The sequence below is a fragment of the Dermochelys coriacea genome, chromosome 1 (assembly GCF_009764565.3).
Source record: "Dermochelys coriacea isolate rDerCor1 chromosome 1, rDerCor1.pri.v4, whole genome shotgun sequence".
Classification (NCBI taxonomy): domain Eukaryota; kingdom Metazoa; phylum Chordata; order Testudines; family Dermochelyidae; genus Dermochelys; species Dermochelys coriacea.
The window spans coordinates 20,907,501-20,931,115 of record NC_050068.2 but is presented as its reverse complement, the minus strand read 5'-3'; the positions used below and the strand labels follow the sequence as shown (position 1 = coordinate 20,931,115).

The window sequence follows — 23,615 nt, the reverse complement described above, 5'->3', positions numbered from 1 at the left end:
GGTGCCATTACAAATGTCTTTAATTACTACAACAGATAGATTATTTATATTATCACGGTGGATAGGACCCCCAGACATGGATCAGGACCCCATTGTGCTAGGCGTTGTACAAATACAGACCAAAAAGGCAGTCCCTGCCCCAAGAAGCTTACAATCCAAGTAGAAGTATAGAGGCAACAGATGGATACTGACAGACGGGGGAGTACAAGGAAACTGAGACAATAGTAGTCAGCATGATGGGCAGGGGCCTAAACCATTGCCAAGTTTTCTTTGCAGGCATCATAACAAAGGAGAGTTTTGGGAGAATTTGAAGGGGGATAATGAGAATAAAAAGCCATCCACCTGTATATCTGTCTTACCCTTCTTCCAATCCACCTAGGGTGAAACTTTCAAAAGTGACTAGGTCACTTAGGCATTCTTGAAAATGTTAACCCTAATCTCTTTTGGGTATTTATAGAGTACCTGTCACCAGAGTATTGAGGCCCCATTTTCTGTGGGGAAAGAAAATATAGAGACATGAGAATAATATCTGAAGACTCTGATTGGAGTATGCTGTATATATGGTGTGCTCTTTACTTTGTCTTGTATATTAGGCAATAAATAATACTTTTCACTTGAGTTTTTGGAGGCTTACAATCATCTTATAATAAAAGCTAGTGAAATGTAAATATTTCTCATTGGATGGATTACAATCTTTTTTCAAAGAAAACTGTTTCAAAAGTACATCTAAGTGGAGTACAGTTGGTGTCTTTACTGTCTCTGAATTGAGTGCAGATGAATTTCTTATATATTTCCCATTCTAATAACATATATGTCTGACCAGAAGCATAGACTAAAAACTTTTTTTCCCTTTTCATGTGTACAGGTGAGCGGAAGTGTAATGAGTATCTACAGTGGAGACTTTGGCAATGTGGATGTTAAAGGCCACATTCAGTTTGCCATTGATTATGTAGAACAGCTGAAGGAGCTTCATATTTTTGTTTCCCAGTGTAAAGACTTGGCAATTGCAGATGTTAAGAAACAACATTCAGACCCGTAAGTTTAATTAGGGTTACAGAGTTTTTCCTAACAGAAGTTATTTTTCCACGCACAAGAAGTGCAGACAGAGCCTTTCACAATTATCTTTGTCTTCAAAAAAGAAAACAAAAAAAGAAAAAAAACATAAGTGAAGTATGTGCCACCTTGATTCCTTGCACTGAATTGAATGTAAATGGCTGTCTGGCTTTGCAGATAGCAGTTCCTAGAGATTTTTAAGGCTCATTTATAGAGAACATAAAGGTATAACGGTTACACAGATCAGAAATGACATAGGCTGTACATGTGTGTGCATTTACTTCCCATAGCAAAGAATGATATAGGAAGCCCAATTTATTAGGAACTTCAATTCTATTTTTTGATGATCAAATTAATAATCTGCATGGTAAATTCCCCATTTTGTGTGTCCAGATTTAGATTGGCACATCTAAATATGAGATTTGGATACCCCAGCCAGAAGTCTAGATCAGTGGTCCCCAACGTGGTGCCCGGGGTGCCATGGTGCATGCCAAGGCATTTTTTTGCGCCCGCAGGACACCCCAACTACCGAAATGCTGCCGAGATGTGTTGCCGTTTTTCAGTGGCGGCGCTTCTTATCGCTGCCGCTTTTCGGCAGTGGCATTTTGGCGCCGGGGTATCTGGCGCCCACCACAGTCTTCTGAAAGGTTGGGGACAAGGGCAATATGATCCAACAGGTGTCTTCTATCTCTAATTTCTGTGATTCTAAAGAGGGCTTTTACTTTTGATCAATATTGTAGAAACCATTAATGTTCATTCTTAAGGCGATTACTTATTGAAAACTCAGACCTACTGAAATGGTAAGTACTGAATGACTTAGAAATCACTAACTGAAAAGCGTACATTACAACAACTGCATTGCTAACCAAGTTTATCTTCTGTAAAACTTGTATTTCATTTTTGGATTTTTGGATGGGGGCAGGGAATTTCATGTCTTACAGCTTTACACAATATCTTGCTGCCCTTATCAGTCTGTTTGTTTAAATTTTTAGATATGTAAAGACTTACCTGCTTCCAGAGAAATACAAGCTGGGGAAAAGGAAGACCTCTGTGAAAAAGAAAACATTGAATCCAGTCTACAATGAAATATTGCGGGTACTTATTTAATATTACTAGGTGAACACACAAATGATGCAAATGTACATCCTGAAATACCAGAAATTGAGATTTTTCAAGGCCCCATATTCATGTGGCCCCATAGTAGAATCCTCCATTTTTATTCTGTGTTGAGTATTTTAAGTGGTACTGTTGAATGTTTTTCCAGTTTCATACCTTAGATTAAGGATTTTAGTGTTTGGAGAAGAGGAGAGACCATAATATAATTCGCACTTTACATCCATAGATTGCAAAACACTTTTCAAAGCAAGGCTATTGCTTTCATTTCACAGATAAGGGAAACAGAAGCACAGAGCAAGTCAATGGCAAAAATTTCTTGAGGGCCTAGCCCAACTATAGATGCTACTCCATACTATGCCCTTTCTTATTGCACTGTATTGTAGGATGCGGCTGCCCCAGTGTGCCCCCTTGTGTTCAAGAATGGCCGTACTAGCACTCCGTCCCTCAGTTTCCTTCCCCAAGATGGGTCTCCTTGGCTCTCCACACACTGGTCCATGCTAGAGATGTAGCTTGGCCCTCTGTTCAAATCACAAACAAATGTAACCCCTTCCGCGGGTAACAAAAGTCCAACTGAAAGTCCCAATAAACAAAAAGATTTTCCTGTTCTTTATGGATTCTCTTCAGCGGGCTTTCTAGGCCCTGTTCTCAGCCCTTTTCTGGGCTACCTTTGAGTCTTTCCTCAGCTGCCATATAGAGCACTGGCCTCCAGGCTGGTTCCCTTGGAGTATCTGGCCTCCTGCAGACTCTGGCTCAGGGTCTGCCACAGCAGCTTGTTTGCTCCCTGTGGTTCCAACCCAGCCTGAGCTGTCTCAGTCCTTCTGTAACTCTCAATTGTCCATTAAGCTATCACTTGATCCCAATAGGCTGGAAAGCAGCTAACTTCTTATGGCACAGGTGGGACCAGACACTGTGATACCCAGTGTATCCTTTCCTTTCACTTATGCATGTATTTCTCCAACTAGCACTGGATAGAGCGACTTGGTTTCTGAAAACAGGTATGGAGCGAAGTGTGATCTGAGCACAGGATGGAGATCAGACACTCCTGAGTTCTGTTCTAAACTCGCCATTGACTTGTGTAACCTCAGCAAGTAGCTTAACTTCTCCATCTGCAAAATGGAGATACTTCGCTAGCTCAAAGGAGTGTGGTGAAATTTTAAATAACTGTATGTACAGATATTTTAAGATAGCTGGCCAAGTAGTATTCAGTATGTTTGGATATACTGAATTAGATGTACTGATTTTTCTGTAATTCTTACTAACAAATGTGAGATGAACATGAATTTAAACCGTTTGAACTAGAGTCTCAAATATGTACAGTAGCCATCATTTTCTACATGTTTCTGGTGGACCTAAATGGGCTGTTGAATGGATTTCCCAGTACAACTGGCCTTCTCCTAATCTCAGTCACTCCTGGATTCTTGAGTGTTAATGAAATAGTCCCTTGCATATGCGCTGCTGCACCCCCTGGCTTGAAGTGTTTTCCATTATATACCGGGTTTACAGTTTGGTTCAATGGCTCTCTGCACCTCCACTGTACCAATTGTTCCAGTGCCTCTGCTGCCTTGTTTAAATTGTCATTCTTTTGCTTCACCCTTCTTGCAGTATAAAATTGACAAGGCACTGGTAAAGACCCAGAGACTGAATCTCTCTGTCTGGCACAATGACACCTTTGGGCGCAATAGTTTCCTTGGTGAGGTGGAACTTGATTTGGGAACATGGGACTGGAATGACAAACAGAATAAGCAGATGAACTGGTTCCCACTTAAGCCTAGGGTAAGTTCTTAGGTGTTTGTTGTATGTACGAATGAGATGTAATCTCTATCCAGTCACAGGCTTCTGCCCATCTTTTATATCCTCTCATTTTTTCCTGCTTGAGCATTTTTATTGTGGCTACAGTTATAGAAATGCTTCTTGCAGGCAAGCAGATAAGACATACAATTTTGAGACCTTTCCTTGTACCAATGAGTGACTGGCCAATTGAGGTGCTTTCAGAGAGAAGCAGCTTGTACCCCCAGGAGTCTGACTCTATTCTTTCAACCAACCTGAGGAGTGGGATTCCCAGATTGAACTTCCAGCCTATGTGGCTGCATAATATCACTGGAGGCATAGACCATCAATTGCATCCCCTTGCAGATAGTCATTTGTATATACAGGATACATATTAAAATGATGGTATGCTTGATCTAAGGACACGTCTTCCAGAGAACGTTGTACTGGATTAGCTAAAGGCTGTGTGGGCACTCTCACCTTGGTTTACAATGGGCTTAAGTCAATTCTAGCTAAATTTTAAATAAACCACTACTTCTAAATCAAAATGTGTCCACACAGCCTTTTTGCATTACTTTAACTAAACTGGTTGAAAATTTTCAGCAAGTAAGTGGGTAAGGCCTTAGCCAAAAGCCAAAGAGGTGGCAAGTGGTCTTCTAATTAAAGTAGTTCTACAGGATAGTAACAAGCATCCTATCTGCTTAGAGCCTACCTATTTTTGAAAGTTGCTTTGATATTTTAGTCTGTATGTTACTTTTTACAGTGCTTCCCAGTGCACATAAGAAAAGGCTATGCTCCAAAGAGCATATGTTCTAATTTTAGACATGACCCAGTGAAGGGTAGGAGGGCAGCAAAACTGTAGAGAAATCTCTTTTGAGAATGAGCTACAATCATAGGGCTTTATCAGTCTAGCAAAAGAGGTACTATCTAAATCTGAAGGCGCATTCCAGGGGTTAAACTCCTCCCATAAACTCTCTCTTGTTTGCCTGCAAACTGAGGAAGATTTGAAGGTAAAAATGCAAGAAAATCTTCAGTTGGCAAAAGAGAAATTCTGCTTCACATCATAATTCAGTAAAACCTATCACTCCTGCAGAAGACTTTTGCAGAGCAATTTGTACATGTAATCTATAATGGCTAACCATGTGTGAAGTAGAATTTATAATAAATATCAAAGCAGAATTTCCTGCTTGCTGGCATTGCCTCATCATAAGTGAGATACACAAGGAATGCTATAAAAAGGGGTATTGTGTTACAGCAGAATGTGGCCTGAGTTTTTTGTTTTAATTTTCAGACTCCAGCAGCAGCTCTTGAACTAGAAAACAGAGGAGAGATTAAACTAGCCCTTCAGTATGTCCCGCAGCCTGTCGGGGGTATGTGCTCACTCTTTATTTTTTTTGTTTGCATGGTTGTTTTTTTTATTTTAATAGCCTCTTGGGAATATATTTCACAAAGTTAAATTACCTTTTTCCTAAAAAGTAGTCATTTTTCTATAGAATCAAGCTAACCTGACCATGAACTCACTTGAGGACCATGACTTATTCAGTGTTTTTTTTATTAAGGAAGCAAAGACACTTGTTATATAAATCTATGTAGTAAGATTCCAAGATTGTCACTCCAAAGTCTAGAATGCCTGAATCAGAATGAAGTGATGGAAACCACTGTAAGCACGATTGAGAGCTCTTTTTGTTTTACAATATCATCAGGCTCAGTCATCACTGGGATTCCATCTGTTACCATTCATTTTAAGTTCTCAGCTATTTTCAGCTTTTTTTATACACATGACATTAAGAATTACACCTGGATGACAGCATGGGCTTTTAGCAACTAGCTGGATTACATACCTAATAGAGCACAAGGAATGAGATCCTGCTTCGCCACTAGTTACTGTAGTGGTCATTAACATTCAGGCAAACACCCGCATGCTAAGCAAACAGTAGCAGGGCACTGAGCTCAGGAGGCAGTGGATGTGGGAAAGAACAAGAATTCCATAGTACCTAGTTTATAATAGTGATGATGATCTGAGTCAGTTATCTGACAATTAATAATTGGCTGGGATTGGCTGTCAGTGAAGCAAAGGACTTTTAATTTAACAAGTTGGCTAATAAGGAACAAATTCACTCCTTCCTGTCAGCAGCTTCGGTAGCTGAGTTGGGCATGGTGGAGGCAATTAGGAAGTAATAAGAAGAGTAGACGAATCCTCTCAAGATCAAATCACTGACCTTTTAGATGCTTTGGCAATGTGCACTTAAATCTTATTTTTGGGTGCTCATTAATATTAGTTCACGCTAGCTGCATGCAGGTAAGTTGTAAAGCTGGCCCCAGCTGTGCCACTGTGTATGCAAAATAAGCAAATTGTGCACCTATTTACTATCTCCCAGTGCCTGCCTACAAAAGAGAGGGACGGTATTGGAGGATAGGAGTTACCTTACCCACCATTGAAATTTTGCCATTTCTGAGGAGGAGTTTGGCACAGTACAATATGAGGATTTGGGACAGGAAGTCTAGGATAACCTCATCCTATTGAAACAACAGGGAAATGCGCCTGCCCTTCTTCTGTCTGCTTTCCTCGGGATTTGTTTGGCATATGTATGATACAAATGCAATGATGGAGGCATGTCTTTGTTTGGTATGATGGCTGTGAATTTATTTCCTCCCAAATTTGTACAGTCACCTTCTCTGACTTCTTCCCTCCTTTTGCCTCTTGCATTTAATTTCTAAAGGGAGTGAATATTGGTTTCCTATTTGTCTCTTCCAAAGGTAACAAGACCCCGTCCACTGGAGAGGTCCACATCTGGGTGAAGGAATGCAATGACCTTCCTCTCCTGAGGGGCAACAAGCTCAACTCTTTTGTTAAATGGTAACCACAATAGCAGGACTAATAAAATTATGCTAATTAATCCTCCTTTAATTTGTGAGTGAGAGACTTCCCAGATGTTGCCTTGCAAGATGCCCTGTAGGGCTGATGCATTTCACCCACCCATCGGACACAATGTATATTGTGAGTTCCAACCTTGCACTTTATGCCCTGACTTCCTGGTTGACTGACTGGCTAGTCAAAACTGACTACAATTCCCATCAACCACCAGGGCTAACTTAAGAGCAACTAGCTTTATTGATTGTGCATTTTAAACAAACCAGGTTGGGGTGGGAGGATGGATGTCTGTCTTGGAGGGAAGCCATGCAGTAGGTGGGAAAGAGGGGGAAACTGTCCTGTCTTCTTTCCCTTCCTCCCTCTCTCCCTCCTGGCAGGGGATTATAAAGCCATAGGGAGGGCATTAGAGACAAGTGGCTGGGGAATCTCTGGCAGCAGCAAGACTAGCAGGGCACTCACTGGCTGGAAACCAATAACTGAGTTCTCCTAAGCCTCTTCCCTGCCCCATCCACCTATCTCTTCCATCTTCAGAGATGTGGGGGTGATTAGCCCTGCCAGCCCTGACCTCAGGCCCTCTGAAGAGGGTGGAAACATGTTTCCTCCCCCCCCCCCCAGTCTCAGAGCCCATAGTATATTAATGAGAATGTTAACCTGTAGATATATTATTCGTATAAAAGAGAATGTTAATGTAGCCCTCAATGTTTTAATATAATCTGACAGTATTTTCTCCTTCCAAAGTACCATTCTTCCAGATACTAGTAGGAAAAGCCGCCAGAAAACAAGAGCAGTGGAGAAAACTACAAACCCGGTGTTCAACCACACCATGGTTTACGATGGCTTTAGAACTGATGATTTGAAAGAAGCATGTGTAGAACTTACAGTCTGGGACCACCACAAACTAGCCAATCACTTTCTGGGAGGTCTCAGGATAGGAATGGGAACAGGTACTGATGATGATATATTAAATTAATCCTTAACTTGCAAAATACAACCTGGATCTCCATTTACTTGTCTTGCCTCTCCATTTTTTCCCCTCTGTGTGCAAAATATCACTGAGCAAACTTACTGGCATTAGGCTTCATTTAGTAAGTCACCTTTCATGCAGCGGGGATCCCGAAATACAGTACACAGTTACAGAGCAGGAATAGGGTCATGTTAAGGGGTACAGGTGGGTTAGAGAAGATCTCAGATTAGATTAGAAATTCTTTCCATAAATGTACATAGCACTTTACAAAGCACAAAATACACACTCTGAACCAAAAAACTTGCTATCAATTTATGAACTGATTCAGACACACAACCATTATGTGAAGATGCCAGTGCTGGGAGGAGGGATTTATGGAAGAAGGGGGTTTAAAGAAGGGAACTGGGGAAGAGAAGGGTGCATATGGGAGAAATGTGAAGTCTTTGGGCAGAAGGGGCAACGTCAGAGTGAAGTTTGGTGGATAGAAGATGATGGAGATAAAAATTCAGATATATGTTGAGGCAAGCTTGGAGGGGGCCTGGAATATGGGGTTTGTAGAGACTGAATATGAGGCAGTATAAAAAACAGGAAGTCAGAGAAGGGACTCAGAGGAGTGACGTGACCAGAGCAGCAAAAGAAGAAAGAGGAATTTAGCCTACAATAAATGTAAAGCAGAAAACCCCAATTTTTGAGGTTTTTCTGTCACTCTTTTCTTGTGCACCCCTTTGCCATTAGCATGATAGATTTTTTTTTTCCCTGTGGAAACCCAGTTAAGTGAGATCTTATAAAGGTTATTGCTAAATCTTCCTAAGTTTTCAAAAATACATGTATTTTCCCTGAGGTGTACCCCATTTGGTAAATCTATCTTTGAACATTAATACTGTGGCTAACATTTTGGTATCTGAATCAGTGACCTGATGCTAATTTTTTTTTCTTCCCAAGAGGTACTGACCAACCACAGTTTCTGTCAATGGGAAAATAAGGCCACTGATTTAGATGCTGAACTTTAGGAACCAAAGTTGGAAAATCTTGATTGACTGACTTTCTCATTTACTAGGGATCCTGAAAAGATGAGCTAATAAATAGCAAACAAGAATAATCAAACACATGAGAATACTGAGATATTATGTAGTTCCTATGTAGGCACAACTCCCATTAATTGGGTTTGATGAGAGTTGTACATGTATAGAACATGCAGAATCACACCATGAAAATTGTCAGCTAACTCTGAAGGGTGGGTCAAAAGCTTTCAGAATTGGGGGGAAACTGCTGATTTTTGCTCGTGTGTGGAGATTTGCCCGAGAGTCTACTCTTAACTGTGATGGCAGGTTTTAAAAAAGTGCATAATGTTTCCTTATGTTTTTCCAAGGCAAGAGCTATGGTACTGCAGTGGACTGGATGGACTCCACGTTAGATGAAACTACCCTATGGGAGAGAATGATGAGCTCGCCAAACAAATGGGTAGAAGATACCCTACCACTCAGGATGCTAATGGTAGCAAAGCTGACAAAATAAGATGACTTTCTAATTGCTAGTGTCCAAAATATTTACTTGTTGGATCGTGGGAGGGGAAGGAAATAATAAAATGAGGAACTTGGAGGAATTCTATAAAAGTGTGTATACTACAGTAGATCTGTAGACAGCCTCTGTTCTGTTTTATTTTGTGCTGCTAAACATTACTACATAATGCAAATTAAACTTTTCTGCTTTCAGATTATTTTTTTAAACTAAAGGCCTTTTACTACTTGCTCACTGAAAACGAATTAAATAAAGAGTAGACTATTGAAATTCAGTGGTCCAGTTACAAGGGGGGGGTGTGTGTGTGTGTGTGTGTGGTCACCTGGAATAGTGCAAAATGTTGGTGATTCGCTAAATAATGCCCTCAAAAACAAAACCCAAAACAACAACTTTGTCTATTTCCCAAGGTCTTTTGTGTGGTATTTTAGATGAGCTGACAATAGGTCGCTATATTCATATTCACTGTGTGTTTGCAGCTTAATTTTAATGACATGTTCAAGTCTCTCTGGTGGTTTCACCCTTTGCTAGAGTTCGTGACGGGGAATTCCATCTCGAGTTTTAAATTCTCAGAGTTTGGGAGGGCTTTATCTATTGATATATAAGCATTCTATGAAGAGTGGTGATATTGAGCTCAATCCTACAATGTGCTGAATTTCCACACGTTCAGGATCAGGGCCATAAAGAGGGTTGACTGTATATGTAGTACATACACTAGTGGTTTTGTTAGCTTATATCTAAAGTATGGATTCTGTATGGAAGCAACTACGTTGAATTTACTGTATTTAAATGTTTTGAAGGATCTTTTCATCCATTAAGTTGCTCATTTTATTATTGATGAATAAACTGGATATTTATTTTAAGCATATACACTATCTGTACCCAAGTCTGTTGTTGGATTGCTCTTTTGGGTATGTCAAGACTTTTGTATGCACTTTGGTGCCACCACAACAACACAGCAGGAATTGGGTAGTTCTTTAAACAACCTACACCGTACGAAATAGCAAGCACATTTCAATCCTATAGCATTGTATGTAACTAAAAGTTTGAATGTAAAAAACATAGAAATGTATTATTCTTACACTGTTTTTAACTAAAAGCAGCATATGAAAGCTACAGTTGTGTTCAGAGAAGTGCTCAATTAAAATACACATCTGATCAATTATACTAGATTTGCATTTCATATCTGAATTTTTCATATTGCATTATTGAAAGTCACAGTCCTCAAAATAAATGCATATGTTACACTTTTGTGTATTTATTTATTGCAACTACTGTAGGTCTAGAATGTGGTAATGCATCCTATATTTTATTAAATTATAAATATGAATAAAGGGAGGGTGAAATTTTGAGATTTTCAAAAGTCACAAAAGGAGTTAAGTGCCCAATTCCCATTGACTTTCAATAGAAATTGAGTACTAACTACATTAGGCATTTTGGGTGAAATTTTTCAAAAGCACCCATGTAGGGTCATGGTTGCACTATGTCCTACTAACTTTGAAATCTGGATATTTATGAAGCTTAGAGGTACAATAAGCGCCTGTTATATCTTTTTATATATTTAAAAAACATTCTGAACTGAGGAGTGTATGTACAGAATTAAATGTTTTTGTATTCACACTACATTCTGATTTGTTTGACATGAGGAGATGCATATTTTTATAAAGGACTTTAGCTGCACATGCAAAACTGGATTATTGTGTGCACGATCTTTAACTTTCCACTAGCTAACTTACAAATATATAAGTGCATATTTTGTCTGTGCAACTGAGGACTTGTCTACATGATGCATTAGCTCATGCACAACATGCTCGTGTGCGCTATCTGTGTGATCCCTGCTGTTGCATGCTAAAAATTCCCTGATGTACAGTGATGTAGCATAGTTTGAAACAGCGCTATGTCTGTGCACACTAGGGAAACTCTAGTGTGAGCCAATAGAGTCCACACAGAAGTTAGTGTGGGACAGGCTTGTGAACACTAGAGTTTACACCTCTGCTGGGACACACTAATGTACCATGTAGACAAGCCCTCTAATACATTGTTTTGTTTAAAAATAGTTTCAGGAGTTTATAGATGATAGGATTGGAACAGGGCATCTTTGGACTGAAACTCTTCAGGCAGGGAGTCATGTAATAATATTTTGTACAGTACAGACATCTCTGGAAGTGCTCAAATTAGGATACCCAAACTAAAATATCTAGCCCATGACAATGCAAGCATTTGGTTTATTAGAATAGTAATCAGATATCCCATTTTTCCTTAATCATTCTTCGTATTGGTACTAAGAGCATCATGCAGCTACCTCAGAAGACAGTGTTCACTCAAAATACATCATCATAATTTTATTTTGGATATAAATTTTAAAAAAACACACCCATGCAGAAGCTTTCCATGCCCAAATAATTAATTACACTTGCAATCACCTGCCTAACCAAGTTAATTTATATAGGATTATTTAATGCTGCTGAACAACCAATAAACCAAAAGAACAAAACAGACTCTTTTGCCCCCATCAGGAACACAGCCTCAAACTTCCCCCAAAATCTTGGCAAATACATTGCTTTTGTAGCATGTCCAGAAGATTAAGTGCTTTTCCAGACCAGCATATTGGGCTTTTTTCCACTGAGGAAAAAATGAGTCACCATATCAAACGTGCCACTTTCAAGCCTACAGTGAATTATGCAAGATCAACTGAGCCAGTCGCAACAGTAGCCTTAAAAAATATAGCAGTGCTCAGTAGTGCAGTTGCAGAAGACTGTATTGGTATCTTCATGAAAGCCCTGATTCACAGCCCATTGATTTCAGTGGACTTTGGCTCAGATCCTAGAAAAGTAATAGCTTTTATCTTTTAACAGCTAAGTTTACTAAGCTTTAGTGTTGTTTTACTGCGTAACGTAACACGAAAGGGAAATGCACTGGCTTCCACTCAAAGCCAGTGGACTATACTGCAGTGCAAAGAAATGCAACAAATCAAATTCCAAAGAAATTGAATTGTCTTGGGAAAACACATGACAGTAAAATGGTATATGGCTTTATTTACAAAACTGGAGCCTTAAAATTCCCTGTCTGGAAAACTGGCTTTTTCCTTTTTAAATTGTTTTAACAGGAACTTAGTATTAAGCAATGCACTTACCCTGCGGGCAGGAAGAATTTTAACACTCAAGCAACGGTATGGTGAAAAGAGCTAATATTTTTAAAACTGCATTTAACAAAAGTATTTACTTATTGGTAATAATCCCTTGAAAATGTTTCACCTAACTAATATGGACTTTTTACCACTGTGTGTGCAAACAACCCTACACTAAAGCACTGTGTGCCTCTGACTAAGCTACTAACATTTGCTTTGACAGAAAAAAGCCTAGAGGAATTTGTTTTTTGATATCCAGGGCTCAGCTGTCAAGACAAAAGACTTCAGGAAGCCAATTTCCTTGTTTGTTTTGCTTGAGTATGTCTCCACTGCAGCTGAGAGCAAGTGGGTAGCCAGCCTTGCACTGGCTTGGACTGAGCTAGCACGCTAAAAATAGCAGTGACACCACTGTGGCAGCAGCAGAGACTTGGGCTAGCTACCCAAGGTTGGACCCAGGGGGGTCAGGTGAGTCTGAGCTTGGGTGCCTAGCCCAAGCCTCTACCTGTGCCACAGCATCCACACTGCTGTTTTAACGGTGCTAGCTTGGGCTGAGCTAGTGCAAGTTTGTCTATCCAGGCTGGAAGACTCACTCGCAGCTGCAGCGGAAACATACCCTGTTACCTTGCAGTCAAAGGGAAGAAAGCTTCCAAGTCATCCATAGCATGTAGCTGAGACACGATATTGGAAGGCAAAAGACAACCTTCTAGGAAAGTGCACTGAGTCTTGCCACTGAGGCAATAGCTGTCTTGAACGAAACTCCAATTACTCTTTATGAAGGAGCCCATAAGCTGTAAGCAGTTGTGTCCATCACTTTTTAAGATAATACACACCTGATGTTTGTTCTTCCAATGAAGCTTGCTTCTGGCAAAACTGTCACAAGCAGTAGTACATCAGTGATCCTAATGAGTCTAAAGTGCCTACTCTGTTTTATTTTAAAAACATTGCTGTCAAGGCTGATTCCCCACTCTGGCACTTTGAGTGCAGAAGGTGGGGGCTCGCAAGGATTCTAAAAAGGAATACTGGCTACTCCAGCCTTGTATTAAACTCCCAAAGTTGCAGCTTTTCTCTGACTTTGGATGGGTAGATGCTGCCATCACCCAAGTGCAAAACCCCTTTGAGGACTCCAGAAGGCGCACTTAGAATCATACTCCTTCCTGTAGGGTACCCTAAAGCCCTTTCACTCCCCACCCCACTGGGAAAGAGCTGAGAAAACAAAGGAAATCAGCTGTTGCCATGAGCTAATTAAATAATATGTGCACAAACCTCTTAGTACACAAAATCCAATCCTGTTCTTAAAAAAGGTAAATTTTATTAAAAAAAAAATACATTGAAAACTCAGGCTATTGCTAGATTTAAAAAACTCACAAAAATTCAGCATCAAGAATAACCTTCTTGAGGTCCATCTTAAAGGTTAGAAGCAAAACAAAAGCAGTTGAGGTTAGCACAGAGGAGTCCACAAGCCATAAAGAAATAAAAAGAAATAAATCTACTCGTGTTTTCCTGGACATTTCCTGAGCTACTTACATATTGGGGGGGGGGGTTTCAAGTGAGTAGTTTCTAGGTATGATTTATATGATTTTTTCATACCTGGCCTCAAGCTTCTTACAGCATAGTTCCAGACCTGTCTCTGCTTCTCCCCGAGAACAACACAGACAGAGATAGGGGAAGTTTTTTCCCAATTTTAAAAAGTCCTAGCCTTTCCATTAGCTCTTTTGGTCAGGTGCTCACTTCCTCTCTTTTACCTATGCAGGGAGGTTTTTTAACCCTATACAGGTAAAGCAAGTAGAGAACAGCTCCTAAGAGGGATTTAGCTGGCTGCCTGGATCCATAAAAGGGAGCTACTCCCCCTCTCCTCCCCTTCATTTATCACAATTGCATATAATCCTCCCACCTGGAAATACATTTCCCACATATATGACTAGCCTTGACATAACTTTACCTCCCTGTTCCAAAATCAGTATTGTCAGACGAATAAAGTGGAAGAGAGAGCATTTTCCCCTTGCCTACATACTCTGGCTTCTGTCTATCTTTCTGTTCTCATTTCTTTTTGTTGCCATCCTTGCTGCACAGAAGCCACCTAACAGCCCCCATCACGTAGCTTTCCCACTCTCATTCAGGCCTCTGTCCATTCTGCCGTATAGGCAGTATGTGCTCCGCTCTGTTCTAGCCCATCAAATCCCACCTAAAAATGCACTTAATTTGCCAGGGAAATCTATTTAAGAACATAAGAGTGGCCAGACTGGGTCAGACCAAAGGTCCATTTAGCTCAGTATCCTGTCTTCTGACAGTGGCCAATGCCAGGTGCCCCAGAGGGAATGAACAGGTAATCAAGTGATCCATTCTCTGTCACCCATTCCCAGCCTCTATAAACCTGAGCCTGCTCACCCACCCACGCCAACCCTTTTACCCTACTGAAAAAGCTATAATCTATGTGCCCAGCCTCTCTGTCAATTGCACATGCAGTACATACACTTTCCCCCCCACACACACATTAGTGGAGCCAATAAGACATATGCATGACCTCTCTCTCTCTCTCTCTCTCCCCAAGTATATTGCTTTTGCTGTTTGCTCTTCTCTTTCACCTCATGCCTAGATGCTTCATTGCTCTTTGGGGCAAGGTCCATATCTCATTATCTTCAGCATGGAGACAGTTATGAAGACAAGGCCCCTGCGCTGAACTTTACAGCCTAACAATGTGACTTCTCCAGCTCTTTGTGAGTTCAGGCCTGCAGTTCATTTCAATATTTCCTCTTTTGGAATATCCCAGTCTCATTACAGGATCTTTTAAAATGTATGTTAGTGGCGCTTGTTTGCTATGAAGCACTCGCAACTATTTCAGGGTTGGCCTGACTACACCTGGCAGCCTTCCAAGTAGCCAAGTCACAGGCATGAGCTGTGGAGTGACTCGAGTCGGAGTTAGCCCCTTGTCTCCATGGAGACAGAAACCCTACAGTAGGAGTGGCAGACAAACCAGAGAAAAGAAAATATCTGGTAAGGAAACATTTTCCTATTCTCTTCCTCCACGCTATTCTCAATCCATCTTCTTTAGCCTGTTTTCCTTTCACCCAGCCCACCTAAATCTGGTCCTTTCCTCCCCCTCCAATTCTTTCCACTTGTCAGGAGGCAGGGAAAGCAGCAGCAGGTGTGCGTGGACTGATGTACCTAGATGGGATGGCACCCTCTGGAGAAGGTCACCACCACAAAACTCTGAGGCCGTTCTTTAATCTCTGCTGCCTAGCTGTATGCCCCCACTCCTCTCCTTCACATTACCTCCCTTGCCCTCCATTCTCTTTCTCCTTCCTTTTCCTTGCATTGACTCCCCACTTCCTGTTATCCTCTTATCCTACCACTACCTCACAATCTAAAAACAACATGTGCTGCTTTTCAGCATGCTCATTTATAAGTATGTTTTACACACCTCTATTCATGTGTCTTTTTGAGTGGAAGCTCTTTAGTGCAGATAGTGTCTTTTCACACATTTCTGCGACAGCGAGCATGATAGGGTCCCAGTCTGCTCTTATAATATAAATATTTTCCCCATTTTCCATATGAGGAAACTGAGGCACAGACAAGTGACATGCCCAAGATAATACAGCAAATCAGTGGCAAAGGTAAAATTAGAATCCAAGTCTCCAACCCTGTGCTTTAACCATTCAATCACTCACCTTCAGTAATAATAATTAGCACTTATATAGCCCTTTTCATTCATAGAGGTCCAGACATTGTTTACAATCAGTTAAAAGACCAGTCCAGTAACTCCAGCTATATTTGTGTTTCTAATAACAGATATGGAATGAGGAATAGAGGGGAAGAAAATTGTGTAAGGATTTATTTGTCTTAATAATGATATAGTTAAGTAAACAAACAATATTTGCCTGGATTCACAGCACCAGCACATCAGTAAAGAACTGCCATGGGTTTGTCATCAGGGGGTAGCTGGACCTGGATAAGTACTAGTCTTATTTAGGTTTGTTATGGTTTTTTTTCTGGCTAGGGCTAAGTGTCTTCTCTTCACTGCTTCCTTAATTTTGCACTTGTGCAGCAGAGAATCATAAAATCATAGGACTGGAAGGGATCTCGAGAGGTCATCTAGTCCAGTCACCTGCACTCATAGCAGGACTAAATATTTTCTAGGCCATCCCTGACAGGTGTTTGTCTAACCTGCTCTTAAAAATCTCCAATGATGAAGATTCCACAACCTCCCTAGGCAATTTATTCCAGTGCTTAACCACCCTGACAGTTAGGAAGTTTTTCCTAATGTCCAACCTAAACCTCCCTCTCTGCAATTTAAGCCCATTGCTTCTTGTCCTATCCTCAGAGGTTAAAAAAAACAAATTTTCTCCCTCCTCCTTGTAACAACCTTCTATGTACTTGAACTTTTATCACCTACGCTCTCAGCTTTCTCTTTTCCACACTAAACAAACCCATTTTTTTCAATCTTCCCTCATAGGTCATGTTTTCTAGACCTTGAATCATTTTTGTTGCTCTTCTCTGGACTTTCTCCAGTTTGTCCACATCTTTCCTGAAATGTGGCGCCCAGAACTGGACACAATAATCCAGTTGAGGCTTAATCAGCACAGAGTAGAGCAGAAGAATTACTTCTCATGTCTTGCTTACATCCCAGAACGATGTTTGCTTTTTTTGCAACAGTATTACACTGTTGACTCATATTTAGTTTGTGATCCACTATAACCCTCAGATCCCTTTCCGCAGTTCTCCTTCCTAGACAGTCATTTCCAATTTTGTATGTGTGCAAATGATTGTTCCTTCCTAAGTGAAATACTTTGCATTTGTCCTGATTTAATTTAATCTTTCTTACTTCAGTCCATTTCTCCAGTTTGTCCAGATCATTTTGAATTTTATTCCTACCGTCCAAAGCACTTGCAACCCCTCCCAGCGTGGTATCATCTGCAAACGTTATAAGTGTACTTTCTATCCATTATCTAAATCATTGATGAAGATATTGAACAGAACTGGACCCAGAACCGATCCCTGCGGGACTCCACTTGTTATGCCCTTCCAGCATGACTGTGAACCACTGATAACTAGGCTCTGGGAATGGTTTTTCAACCAGTTATGCACCCATCTTATAGTAGCTCCATCTAGGTTGCATTTCCCTAGTTTGTCTATGAGAAGGTCATGCGAGACAGTATCAAAACCTTACTAAAGTCAAGATATACCATGTCTATTGCTTCCCCCTCATCCACAAGGCTTGTTACTCTGTCAAAGAAAGCTACCAGGTTGGTCTGACACAATTTGTTCTTGACAAATCCATGCTGACTGTTACTTATCTCCTTATTATCTTCTAGATGTTTGCAAATTGATTGCTTAATTATTTGCTCCATTATCTTTCCAGGTACAGAAGTTAAGCTGACTGGTCTGTAATTCCCCAGGTTGTCTTTATTTCCCTTTTTGTAGATTCGCATTATATTTGCCTTTTTCCAGTCTTTTGGAATCTCTCATGACTTTTCAAAGATAATCGCTAATGGCTCAGATATTTCCTCAGTCAGCTCCTTGAGTATTCTAGGATGTATTTCATCAGGCCCTGGAGACTCGAAGACATCTAACTTGTGTAAGTAATTTTTAACTTGTTATTTCCCTATTTTAGCCTCTGATCCTACATCGTTTTCACTGGCATTCACTATGTTAGACATCCAATCACTACCAACCTTTTTGGTGAAAACCGAAACAAAGAAGTAATTAAGCATCTCTGCCATTTCCACATTTACCGTTATTGTTTCCCTCCTTCATTGAGTTAACAGGCCTACCCTGTCCTTGGTCTTCCTCTTGCTTCTAATGTATTTGTAGAATGTTTTCTGGTTATCCTTTATGTCTCCAGCTAGTATGATCTTGTTTTGTGCCTTGGCCTTTCTAATTTTGTGTCTACATACTTGTGTTGTTTATATTCATCCTTTTTGTAATTTGATCTAGTTTCCAGTTTTTGAAGGAGTCTTTTTTGATTTTTAGATCATTGAAGATCTCCTGGTTAAGCCAGGGTGGTCTCTTACCATATTTCCTATCTTTCCTATGCAGAGGGATAGTTTGTTCTTGTGCCCTTGTGACCAAAGTCCCAGGGAGTTACTCAATTAGGGTGAACTGCAAAGAACAGGGCAGACAATCCCCAAAGCTGGTGCATATCTCAATACTTAGATTTACCAAACCAGCACAAAACAGCTTCTATGATACCTTACTGGTTACCCAGAAGCCAACACAGTTTCCTTAAAGCAACCCAGCCTCAGGCCTCCACCCAGACACCCAAGTCAAATATGATGAGGATTACTGAAAATCTTATTCAACATATAAGAAAGTTCTACCAATCCCAAAGGATCAGACACATTAACCTGGGAGGTGATGAATATTTCAGATCTTACCCAAATATACACTTACAGCCAATTCTTATTAACTAAACTAAAATTTATTAAAAAAGAAGAGAGAGAAAGAGTATTGGTTAAAAGATCAATATATATACAGACATGAGTACAGTTCTTGAGATTCAGATTCACAATGGAGATGGTGAGCTTTGTAGTTGCAAAGAGTTCTTTCAGAATTAGTTCAAAGGTTATAGTCCAATGTTTATATTCAGGGTGATTCCAGGTTAGGACTGGAAATCTCAACCTTGCGCCTTAAGCTTCCCCTGCATGAAGTATTAACCAGATCTGAGATGAAAGGATCAGGTCCCAAGAGTTTTTTATACAGTCTTTTTTTTTAGTATTCGCTTGCCCATACAGTCCTGGGTGAACAATAGGCTTTTGATGTAACCTTCTGTTTCCCAAACATCACTGGTAATTTATCCATTAAGTAGCTCATATACAGTTTTAAAGAGACATATAGACAATGACACTATTTCACCCAAGATTCATCTAAATGTTAATATTTCCTTTTGATCGCTGAATCAACAGCTGTAGTAATAGACAGGAACTATCTGTTTACATGGCTAACATCGAACAAGACACACATACAATTAGTATCACCTCTAATTCTCTAACAATACAGGTTTGCATTTCAAATTCTAACCTATCTAACATGGAGTGGTCCTAATTATCATTCATATACTTTTCTAACATGTTTCTACAGGTTGGTTCTGGGTCATTTAGCCTGCAGGATGCTTAACCCTTTCTGACCATGCATCACAACCCTTAATAATGTCTCTCTGAAAAACTGCCAACTGTCTTCAATTGTTTTTCCTCTTAGACTTCCTTCCCATGTACCTTACCTACCAACTCCCTGAGTTTGCTCAAGTCTGCCTTCTTGAAATCCATTGTCTTTATTTTGCTGTTCTCCCTCCCACCATTCCTTAGAATCATGAACTCTACCATTTCATGATCACTTTCACCCAAGCTGCCTTCCAATTTCAAATTCTCAGCCAGTTCCTCCCTATCTGCCAAAATCGAATCTAGAACAGCCCCTCCCCTCCTAGCTTTCTCCATCTTTTGAAATAAAAACTTGTTGGATAATCTGGGCCCTGCTGTGTTATTTGCCCAGCAGATGTCTGAGTAGCTGAAGTCCCGCATCACCACCAAGTCCTGTGCTTTGGATGATTCTGTTGTTTAAAAAAAAAAAAAAGCCTCATCCACTTCTTCCTCGTTAGGTTGTCTGTAGTAGACCCCAACCATAACATCTGCCTTGTTTTTTATCCCTTTTATCCTTTCCCAGAGACTTTCAGCAAGTTTGTCTCCTATTTCCATCTTAGCCTCAGTCCAAGTATATATATATATATATATATATATATATTACTATAAAGCAACACCTCCTCCCTTTTTTCCCTGTCTGTCCTTCCTGAGCAAGCTGTACCCTTTTAGACCAATATTCCAGTCATGCACATTAACTCACCAAGTCTCTGTGAAGCCAACTATGTCACAGTTGTGCTTCTTTACTAGCATTTTGAGTTCTTCCTGCTTATTCCCCATACTTCTCGCATTAGTATACAGACATGTAAGATACTAATTTGATTCCCCCCGCTCAATCTGCAGAGCCAAGGAAAGTGACCAGTTCAAGAGCTGTTGGCAAACTGCAATCTGTTCTGGAATGTCCAGGTCTCCTGACTTGTGATATAATGGAACTCCCCAGGCATATCCACCAATTGCAGCCCTGTTGGTTGGGAAACTAGAACTGCTGGATGCAATTAAATAATTTTGAATGTTACTAAGAGAAGCTGTTGTTATCTAACTTGAATTACAGACTCTGCAGGAGACAGCAGCTCCATGCCTCAGGATGAGAAGGACCCCGAGATGTCCTGCCCCACAAATGATCCAAAGGAGGCTGAATTAGAGACAAAAGGAGACATGGGAGATCTGTATGAGGCCCTGGAGAAGCTCCATGGGCTCTCTGATGGGGAGAAGGGGGAGAAGGCTCTCCTACGTTCACGCCTCCATGAGCAGTCTCAGCTCATCTGCATATTGAAGAAGCGAGCGGATGATACCCTAATGCGCTGCAAGGCACTGGAAAGTCTCAACATGGAGCTGGAGGAGTTGAGGATGGAGGATAGTGTGAGGCTGGAAAGTCAGACCCGGCGGGCCCAGCAGCTGGAGGAGCGCTTTATGGACTTGGCTGCCAACCATGAGGACATGATTCGCTTCAAGGATGAGCACAAGCAGCAGAACATGCTGCTGAGGGAGGAAAATAAGCGCCTGAGGCAGGAAAACAATAGCCTTTTCAGCCAGACTCTGAAGAAGAAGGAGGCTGAGGTTCTCCAGCTCACTTCCCAGAGAACGAGGCTCTCTCAGGAGGTAGATTCCTTAAAACAGAGATGTGCTCAAGAGGGCCACAGAGCCCAGGAGCGAGAGAAGGAGCTATTGGAAGCTCAGAGCCAACAAGCCAGTGTCCATGCCAGGGAAACTGATTTACTGAGAAGCCAACTGCAAAGCCTGGAGGAGAAGCACTGCCAAACTGTTGCACAGCTGGAGCAGGCAGAAAGGCAACAAAAGGCTGAGGCCAGCGAGCTGCAAGTCAAGTTGGAGAGGGTGGTCAGTGAGAAAGAGGAGCTGCTGCATCTGGCAATGGAGAGGGGCAAGACAATGCAGGAGAAGCAACGGGAAATTCAGCAACTGGAGAAAAAGCTGGAGTCTGCAGAGCGGGCCAGGCTGACAGCAGAGGAGCGTTTTGTGAGAGAGATAGCAGCAGTGGACAGCAACCTAAGGGTCCAAGAGCTGCAGCGACGTCTGGAGGGAAGTGAGCAAGCATACAGTGAGCTCTGGATGCAGTTTGATGCTTACAAGAAACACAGCATGGACTTACTTACTAAAGAAAAAGAGCTGAACAACAAACTCCGCCACTTCATGTCATAACCTCTCACCCTCTGTTCAGCTCTCAGCAGAACTATTATAGCATACTACTTACTGCTTGTTAGTAACCCTTTTGTTAAAAACTAAAATGATCTTGTATCAGATTTCTTTATTAGTGTGCTCACAACTTTACAAACCTTTTATGAGGGCTGGTTTGAAGCCCATTTTTTGTTTCCATACTATTGATTTTAGGTGGCAGCCTAAATGCAGCACTTTGAGTTAGTAGAACAAGTTATGCTAAATAAAACTAGGAAACAATGGATTTTAGTATGGAAAATTCATAATCATTTATGAGTTTGTCTTGTTTGTTCCTTGCCTCTCATGTTTCTAGTAATTTTTTCAGATTATAGAAGTACATTAAGTATTTTACATGACAAATAAAGAGGGGGAAAAAAAGCTCGTGCCCTGAAGAGTTTAGATTTGATACAGCAAATTGTTAATATACAGTAAAGTGGAGCTGGGAAGGAAAAAGGGGTCACACCAAGATCACAGTTTATTGCCTGTATGAAGGGATATAGCAGATTACCACATGTACAGTATCTTTATCACTGAGGATGATTTTCAGGTAGATGATTAATTCTCTATACATTAGGGGTCCGATTCAAAGCAATCATCGTCAACAGAAAAGCTCCCATCAATTTCTGAGGGGCTTGGATCAGGTCCTAGGTATGAAAAATGTGGATCAGTGGAAATCAGGTTTAAAACTGGACTTTGTTCATCATCCTCAAGTAAACTGAGCCCCATGCTGTCCTATGTGATGTTACAGGGATAATAAATACATCATTTTACTTTAGCAACAAGGACATTGGCAGGAGTTCTTGGCAAAACCTTTCCCTTCCCCTAGTGTGTGCAACCTAGAATCATAGATCATTAGGGTTGGATGAGACCTCAGGAGGTCATCTAGTCCAACCCCCTGCTCAAAGCAGGACCAACCCATTCTAAATCATCCCAGCCAGGGCTTTGTCAAGCCGGGCCTTAAAAACCTCTCAGGATGGAGATTCCGTCATCTCCCAAGGTAACCCATTCCAGTGCTTCACCACCCTCCTAGTGAAATAGTGTTTCCTAATATTCAACCTCCCCCACTGCAACTTGAGACCATTGCTTCTTGTTCTGTCATCTGCTCCACTGAGAACAGCCGAGCTCCATCCTCTTTGAAACCCCCCTTCATGTAAGGGGACTGTTGCCCCCTTACTAACATTCAGTGGGGGTGTTTTAGTTGCTAGCTCCCAGTACTAAAAAGGGGGAAGGGTCGATGGGGAATCAGGACCCTGAGACTGACAGCCCCCAGGAACAATGGGGAGAGGCCAATGCTCCAGGTCAGCCTGAATGACAGGGCAAGCAGGCTAATAAGGGTCAGGAGGCCAGGGAGGTCCTGTCCTCTGTGTGAGCTGGATTTGCCTGGGTCAGACAGAGTGGGGCCAAGCTAAGGAGAAAGCAGGGGCTCAAGCTGAGCTGGGGAGCAGAGCTGTGCCAGATCCAGAGGGACAAGAAAAGCAACCCAGAGAGCGCAGACCCTGTCCTGGGAGCAGAGCTGCAGCCCCAAAGCCAGAGGCCCAGCCCAGAGAGAGCAGACTTGCCCTGGGAGCAGAGCTGCAGCAATCAGAGCCAGAGGGGCCAGAAAAGCAGCCTGCGGAGCAGACCTGTCCTGGGAGCAGAGCTGCAGCAACCAGAGCCAGAGGGGCCAAAGAAACAGCCCAGGGAACTGAAGGCAGAGCAGCAGCAGCAGTGCAGAGACAGAGTGGTGCGGTTGGGGCTGGAGCAGTCTGGAGCTGGGTGCGGTGAGCAGCTGGGGAGACCGAGGGGGACCCTGGCAGCAGGCCCAGCATAGGGAGATGCCTCAGCCAAGAGGCTCTGCAGGCCAGGCTTGGCTCGTAACCCCGACAAGGCGGGGGCGATACTGGGCAGAAGGGTCCTACCACT

The 23,615-nt window shown here is 41.5% G+C and overlaps 2 protein-coding genes and 1 long non-coding RNA gene across 17 annotated transcripts in view; 2 read left to right on the top strand and 1 right to left on the bottom strand.

Annotated features, from left to right (window-relative positions):
* The window catches only part of SYTL2 (synaptotagmin like 2), a 78,323-nt gene extending 67,789 nt beyond the window's left edge, over positions 1-10,534 (top strand). For all 15 annotated transcript variants that reach the window (XM_043504104.1, XM_038396022.2, XM_038396012.2 and 12 more), the window contains 7 exons: positions 866-1,035; positions 2,046-2,148; positions 3,772-3,942; positions 5,228-5,306; positions 6,694-6,793; positions 7,547-7,752; positions 9,142-10,534. In XM_043504104.1, the coding sequence (XP_043360039.1) occupies positions 866-1,035; positions 2,046-2,148; positions 3,772-3,942; positions 5,228-5,306; positions 6,694-6,793; positions 7,547-7,752; positions 9,142-9,287 (975 nt within the window). In that variant the 3' untranslated portion in view covers positions 9,288-10,534. The remainder of the gene's footprint in view (positions 1-865; positions 1,036-2,045; positions 2,149-3,771; positions 3,943-5,227; positions 5,307-6,693; positions 6,794-7,546; positions 7,753-9,141) is intronic.
* Positions 138-18,373, bottom strand: LOC122457874. Its single transcript, XR_006277563.1, has 3 exons — positions 18,175-18,373; positions 4,518-4,521; positions 138-147 (listed from the first exon to the last, which is right to left on the bottom strand). It is a non-coding gene; the product is annotated as an uncharacterized LOC122457874 (long non-coding RNA).
* On the top strand, positions 15,321-21,957 carry CCDC89 (coiled-coil domain containing 89). The gene is made up of 2 exons (XM_043504109.1): positions 15,321-15,405; positions 20,385-21,957. Exon 2 carries the CDS (start codon positions 20,616-20,618, stop codon positions 21,696-21,698), a length of 1,083 nt encoding a protein of 360 aa, XP_043360044.1. The 5' UTR covers positions 15,321-15,405; positions 20,385-20,615; the 3' UTR covers positions 21,699-21,957.
* Positions 21,958-23,615: the final 1,658 nt, after the last annotated feature.

What these genes read in the sequence shown, in the direction of transcription:
- CCDC89 (XM_043504109.1), top strand. Translation starts at nt 20,616, where the DNA reads ATGCCTCAGGATGAGAAGGACCCCGAGATGTCCTGCCCCACAAATGAT.